The sequence below is a fragment of the Phoca vitulina genome, unplaced genomic scaffold, assembly GCF_004348235.1.
Source record: "Phoca vitulina isolate PV1807 unplaced genomic scaffold, GSC_HSeal_1.0 scaffold32, whole genome shotgun sequence".
In the NCBI taxonomy this organism is placed as follows: Eukaryota; Metazoa; Chordata; class Mammalia; order Carnivora; family Phocidae; genus Phoca; species Phoca vitulina.
Genome location: NW_022589735.1, coordinates 13,970 through 21,205, shown reverse-complemented (window position 1 = coordinate 21,205; position 7,236 = coordinate 13,970). Strand labels below are relative to the sequence as shown.

At 41.3% G+C, this 7,236-nt stretch overlaps 1 protein-coding gene across 1 annotated transcript; it reads left to right on the top strand.

The window, feature by feature from the left end:
- Positions 1 to 497: 497 nt before the first annotated feature.
- On the top strand, positions 498 to 2,957 carry PCDHB1 (protocadherin beta 1). The gene has a single exon (XM_032425452.1). The coding sequence runs from the start codon at positions 501 to 503 to the stop codon at positions 2,955 to 2,957; it is 2,457 nt and encodes an 818-aa protein (XP_032281343.1). The 5' UTR covers positions 498 to 500.
- The last annotated feature ends 4,279 nt before the right edge of the window (positions 2,958 to 7,236 follow it).

Below are 7,236 nucleotides of genomic sequence, written 5' to 3'. Positions count from 1 at the left end.
GCCCCTCGCCGCCATCCATTTGGCTCCAGGATCTTTTTGCCTTTCCCTTGATCTCAGGGCGGACTGTGTGGAGTATGCAAAGTAGCTTGTTTACTCCTCGCTGTTTGCCGGTTGCTGCAGCGGCCCCAGCCGGCTCACAGATTGAGTAAGCTTCAGCTTGAGTGAGTATCCTCATTGGCTTCTTAATTCCCAAGGATTTTTTTTCTGAAAGGGACTTAAAGGGCGAGTCAGCCGTTGCTTTGGCAACAACTTTCATCCTCTACCTAATCTCCGGAATGAGAACATACCTATTAATACACTGGATAGACTGGGGAGTTGAGTTGCTCAATGCAAATTTTCTTTCAAGTACAAAACAGCTTACCGGGAGCGGCAAGCCCTTGGTGGCGCTGCGGTTAGAGACGAGCGAAGCTGAGCGCAGCAGTTGCAAGAACCTGTGGGCGGAAAAGTGAAGTATATCCGCAACAGGTGGTGGTTGTTGCAGACTGCGCGTGCGAGAACGGATGGCGGCGGCGCACAGAAAACCCCTGCAGAGCAGGCAAGTAAGCTCTCTTCTTTTTTTGTTGTGCGTATCTATGGGGAGTGCGGCCACCATCCGCTATTCAGTGGCGGAAGAGATGGAGAGCGGTTCGTTTGTGGCTAATGTGGCTAAGGACCTGGGGCTGGAGGTAGGGAAGCTGGCTGCGCGCGGGGCGCGGCTGGTTGCCGAAGGCAACAAACTGCATTTCCGGCTCCACCGCAAGACAGGGGATCTGTTCGTGAAGGAGAAACTGGATAGGGAGTCACTGTGCGGCAAAACGGACCCGTGTGTTCTGCACTTTGAAATAGTCCTGGTGGAGCCGCTGCAGTCCTTTCGTGTCGAGGTCAGGGTATTTGATATCAACGACAATGCCCCGATGTTCCTGAACAAGGAGCCGCTTTTAAAGATTCCGGAGAGCACGCCCCTGGGTTCACGTTTTCCTCTGCAGAGCGCCCAGGATCTGGACGTGGGCCTCAATGGTCTTCAAAACTACACCTTGAGCCCCAACGCGTATTTCCACCTGCATACCCGCTTTCGCAGCCATGGGCCCAAATATGCCGAGCTGGTCCTGGATAAGCCCCTGGACAGAGAGGAGCAACCTGAAGTCAACTTGACAATTACGGCGGTGGACGGCGGGTCCCCACCCAAGTCTGGCATCGCCCACATCCGCGTGGAGGTTCTGGACGTCAATGACCACGTGCCTCAGTTCTCTAGGCTGGTGTACCGCGCTCAGGTACCGGAAAATAGCGCCAACGGTTCACTGGTGGCCACTGTGAGTGCCACAGACCTGGACGAGGGCTCCAACAAGGAAATAACTTATTCCTTAGCTCAAAACCCAGAAGCAATTCTCCAGACGTTTCAGATTGACTCTCACACTGGAGAGGTTCGACTGAGAGGGCCCCTAGATTTTGAAGCGGTTGAAACATACGATATTGACATTCAAGCCACCGACGGAGGGGGCCTCTCTGCCCACAGCAAAGTCCTGGTGGAAGTAGTGGATGTTAATGACAATCCCCCTGAGGTGACAGTCTCCTCTGTGTCCAGCCCTCTCCCTGAGGACTCCCCACTACAAACCGTAGTGGCCCTTTTCTCTATTCGAGACAGGGACGTTCGGGTGGGAGGAAAAATCACCTGCTTCCTCAGAGAAGACCTTCCTTTTGCAGTCAAACCAACTTTCCGGAATTCTTACTCACTGGTTACTGACAGAGGCTTGGATCGGGAAGAGGTTTCAGGCTACAATATCACCGTCGTTGCCATGGATACTGGGCCACCCAGTCTGTTCACAGAAACTGTGATTGAGGTGTTAATATCTGACATTAATGACAATCCCCCAATATTTCAGGAAGACTCGTACATTTTGACTGTTCGAGAAAACAACAGCCCAGCAATTTTTATTGGCAAAGTTCATGCTGAGGATCTAGATTTGGGTGAGAATGCCCAAGTAACATATACTCTGCTGCCTCCACAAAGTGGAGATTTATCAGTCTTTGCTTACATCTCCATAAATTCAGACAACGGGAAGCTCTATGCACTGAGAACCATGGATTATGAGGCCATTCAAAATTTTCAGTTTGTGGTAAAGGCAACTGATGGGGGCTTCCTGTCACTGAGTAGCCAGGTTACTGTAAGAGTGGTTGTTCTGGATGACAATGACAACCGCCCAATGATCTTGTACCCACTGCAGAATGGCACCTTGCCCTGCAATGACCTGGTGCCCAGGTCTGCAGATGCAGGCTACCTGGTGACCAAGGTAGTGGCTGTGGATGGTGACTCAGGTCAGAATTCTTGGCTTTCATATCATCTCCTTAAGGCCACTGACCCTGGGTTATTCTCTGTTCAACAACAAAATGGGGAAATCCGTACATTGCGGCAGATATCTGAGAGAGACCCCATGATTCAGAAACTGATCATTCTTGTTCAGGATCATGGCCAACCAGCTCTTTCCACTACGGCCTCACTCAACATCTTGCTGGTAGATGGTTTTTCTGAACCCTATCTGCAGTTCCGGGATCCTTCCAAGAATCCTACAAGGGTAAATCCATCCACTAAATATTTGGTCATTTCTCTGGCTGTGCTTTCCTTTCTATTTCTCCTCTCCGTCACAGTGATCTTTGTTATTCACATCTACCAGAAGGTTAAGTATAGAGAAAAGTTCACAGTTCAAGAGCATTTCTATGATGACTGTAATTTCCCTAACAACCTGGTACAAGGAGGGGCCAATGGATCGTTATCTCAGCCCTGTCCCTATGAGATGTGCTCAGTCACTGGCACCAGTAATAGTGAGCTTCGGTTTCTTAAGCGCTTTATGCCCAACTTCCCCTTCCCCCATGGCACTGGAGAGGCAAAAACAGAGGCTGGCTCCAATTTACCACCAGATTCTGATAGGAATAGGTCTCGGGGGTCAGAGGACCATGGCCAAGTACCTGACTACTGTATGTAGCTCTTACTCATGAGCTATATGTAGCCATTATTTATGTCTCCCCCAAAAGTTCATTAGTCCTGGCCCTGGAAATGCTTAGTTCCATAGAGATATCCCGTTGCCTTTAAATTATTTTCCAGCAGACAGTTATACATGTATAGGGACAAAAACTAGGTTCTAGTTTTGATGCATCAGGAAGCAATTAGATTTGAGAAGCAGAAATATAGTTTATCATCACTCAGAAATTTTAGATTTTTGCCTCTCAGTATGTGGAGATCATCTTTGACTCAACATCTTGCATGCCATCGTTCGTAACAATGCAAATGCCTGGTGAATGGTGGTTCTCATAGATAATCAGGTGAAAGGAAAGGTAAAGCAAAAAAAGGATTGACTTATTTGGAGAAGGTGAATAAGGGCAGATATAAGACTAAAGAGATTCAGTTCAGGAATGTTTCCCAAAATTAAGTTACAGGTGATTTCTTAATGGCTGTTTAGGGTCTTAGGCAAGTCTCAAATCTCTCTTTTACACAGAAGTCTATTCCATTCCTTATCAGAAAGCAGTTATTTGAATGTGGGGAATGAAAGGTAGATGAGGGAAAAAATAAATTAGGTTTACTGTAGTTAACAAGTGCTAACACACAACTATAAAATAAAAAGATATTAAGGAAAAAAGTGATCATGAATACTAATTAAGTAGCCTTAAGAAAAGATACATTTTCAGATACTACCAGATTTGATTTTTTCAAATTTTTCAGTTTTATTGAAATATAACTGACATACAGCACTGTGTAATTTCAAGGTGTATGGCATAATGACCTGACTTACATGTATTGTGAAATGGTTACCATAATAAGTTTAGCCAGCAAACATGTCCCTCAATTTGAGATGTCTTTGTCTTCTTTAGATTAGATTGATGTTATGCATTATTGGGAAGAATACCACAGGAATGATATTGTATCCTTCTCAGTGCATCATTATTGGGAGAACATGATGTCACTGTGTCCTATTGAGCAGTAATATTAATCTTTTTAAAAAACTGTGGTTAAAAGCAACATAAAATTTACCATGTTAAACATTTTTATTTTTATTTTTCATTTTTTTTTTAAAGATTTTATTTATTTATTTGACAGGGAGAGACACAGCGAGAGAGGGAACACAAGCAGGGGGAGTGGGAGAGGGAGAAGCAGGCTTCCTGCGAGCAGGGAGCCTGATGCGGGGCTCGATCCCAGGACCCTGGGACCATGACCCGAGCCGAAGGCAGACGCTTAACGACTGAGCCACCCGGGCGCCCCTACCATGTTAAACATTTTTAAATATACAGTTCAATAGTGTTAAGGTGATATTAATCTCCATCACTTAGTTAAGATAATATCTGTCAAGTTTCTCCATTGTAAAGTTACTATTTTTTCTTTGTAATTAATAAATACTTGGAAAGAGACACTGTGAAACTATGTAAATATCATGTTTCTGCTTAAACTTTTGCCCACTAATTTTAGTATCCGTTACTGGATATTTCCTATGGCAATTAACACTGTGGCATTCAAATGGTAATTTTCTATTTCCCTGATTCCTTTTACATTAATTAATTGAAGAAAAACTTTTCATTTCTCTTCCATTTGTTCAATACATAGTTATTTCTTTATATATAAACTCATGGATATATACTTTATTATTTGGGTTATAATCCAATGTTATCATTATTTATTTTGTTGTTCAGCAAACCCTTTTATTTGGGATGAAAAGCAGATTTTTAAGACTGGAATTATCCACATAGAACACATTTTGACCAAAATAAGTATTTCTTTATAACCCTATATGCTATATGATCTTAAATAAGTATAAGTTTCTTAAATCTTATTAAGGTTTCTTCATAATGATGTTTTTAACTTTTTTTTTAAAGATTTTATTTATTTATTTGACAGAGAGAGACACAGCGAGAAAGGGAACACAAGCAGGGGGAGTGGGAGAGGGAGAAGCAGGCTTCCTGCAGAGCAGGGAGCCCGATGCGGGGCTCGATCCCAGGACCCTGGGATCATGACCTGAGCCGAAGGCAGACGCCTAACAACTGAGCCACCCAGGCACCCCATGATGTTTTAACTTTAAATGAAAATTACATTAACCTGATTTAAAATTTCCATTCCAATTATAAAACTATTAAATGGATACTAAAGTTTGAAAAATTTAAATTTTATTATGCAGGCATGTTTATATATTTATAAGCTATGTACAATAGAGATGTCAGTTAAAACATAGATTTATATATGAAATTAGACATACAGATATATAAGAAATGGAATTGGTCTGTCTGGTTTTATTTAATTCTCCTAAAAATAAATAAATACATTGCTGTCTCTGTCATGTGTCTGTATTTTGTTGTTGTTGGTTTCTTTTTTTTTAAATTTAAATTCAATTAGCCAACATACAGTACATCATAAGTTTTTGATGTAATGTTCAATGATTAATTAGTTGTGTATAATTTAAAGATGAATTTGTCTTGGGATGCCTGGGTGGCTCAGTTGGTTAGGCATCAGACTCTTGATTTTGGCTCAGGTTGTGATCTCAGGTTCTGAGATCCAGCCCCATGTGGGGCTCCGGGTGTGGAGTCTGCTTGAGATTCTTTCTCTCCCTCTCCCTTTGCCCTCTACCCGCTCTCTCTCTCAAAAAAAAAAAAAAAAAAAAAGATGAATTTGTCTCATTTGTGGAAGCAGAATTCATCCATGTAAGTCTCCCATATAGAAGTCTATTTTCTTTTTTTAAGATTTTATTTATTTGAGAGAGAGAGAGTGAGAGAGTGCACAAGCAGGCAGAGGGGAGGAGGGAGAGGGAGAAGCAGACTCCTCACTGAGCAGGGAGCCCGATGCAGGGCTCCATCCCAAGACCCTGAGATCATGACCAGAGCTGAAGGCAGATGCTTATCACAGGTGCCTCTTAAAAGTCTTTTTTCTATACAGTTGAATGTCATCAATGTATGCGACTAATCAAACACAGGCTCTTCAACCAAAAATTTGACTTTGTTTACAAATTTATGTAACACTGTAAAAATAATATTATTAAAGTATTGGTTGTGCTTATATAACACTGAAACAAAATAAAAAGTAAAAACACAGTTTTCTTTTAAGCTGGTGAAGTAAGTTTATGCTTCTGTGCACCATGCTCTGCTCATATGAACACAGAAAAAAATAGATAAAAATTTAAAATAAAAAATTAGAAAATATAAAACAAAAATGGAACAAACATAAAATAGTGAATAAGGATGAAACCCTTGCATTTCTGAGCTGCAGGGTGGGAAGCTGGCATTGGTTGCCATAAGTTTGGCTCTTCTGGGCTATCAGGAAAAAAAAAATTCTCCATGCAAGATGGAGAATAAAAGCCAGAGTCACTGCTTACAGCCAGAAGCTAGAATGGGTCTATCTGGTTCATGAAAAAAAGGGTTGAAAAACCTCTGCCAAAATATTTCTGAAGTTATGAGAAACACAAATGGAAAGGATGCTCATGGATTGGAAGAACAAATATTGTTAAAATGTCCATACTACCCAAAGCCATCTACAAATTTAATGCAATCCCTATAAAAATGCCAACAGCATTTTCCACAAAACTAGAGCAAATGATCCTAAAATTTGTATAGAACCACAAAGGACCCTGAATAGCCAAAACAATCTTGAAAAAGCAAAGCAAAGCAGGAATTACCACAATTCCAGATTTCAAGTTATACTGCAAAGCTGTAGTAATCAAAGCAGTATGGTACTGGCACAAAAATAGACATGTAGATCAATAGAACAGGAAAGAGAGCCCAGAAACAAACCCATGATTGTGGGTCAATTAATCTTAGACAAAAGAGGCAAGAATATGCAATGGGAAAATGACAGTCTCTTTAACAAATGGTGTTGGGAAAACTGGACAGCTATATGCAAAAGAATGAAACTGGACCACTTTCTTACACCATACACAAAAATAAACTCAAAATGGATTAAAGACATAAATGTAAGACCCGAAATCATAAAAATCCTAGAAGAGGACACAGGCAGTAATTTCTCTGACATCAGCAATAGCAACGTTTTTCTAGACATATCTCCTGAGGCAAGGGAAAAATAAAGCAAAAATAAATTATTGGGACTACATCAAAATAAAAAGTTTCTGCACAGCAAAGGAAACAATCAACAAAACTAATGGACTACCAACTGAATGAGAGAAGACATTTGCAAATGACATATCCAGTAAAGGGTTAGTATCCAAAGTATATAAAGAACTTATACAGCTCAACACCCAAAACCAAATAATCCAATTAAAAAAATGGGCAGGA

Coding starts and splice junctions, on each gene's coding strand:
- PCDHB1 (XM_032425452.1), top strand. CDS start 501: ATGGCGGCGGCGCACAGAAAACCCCTGCAGAGCAGGCAAGTAAGCTCT.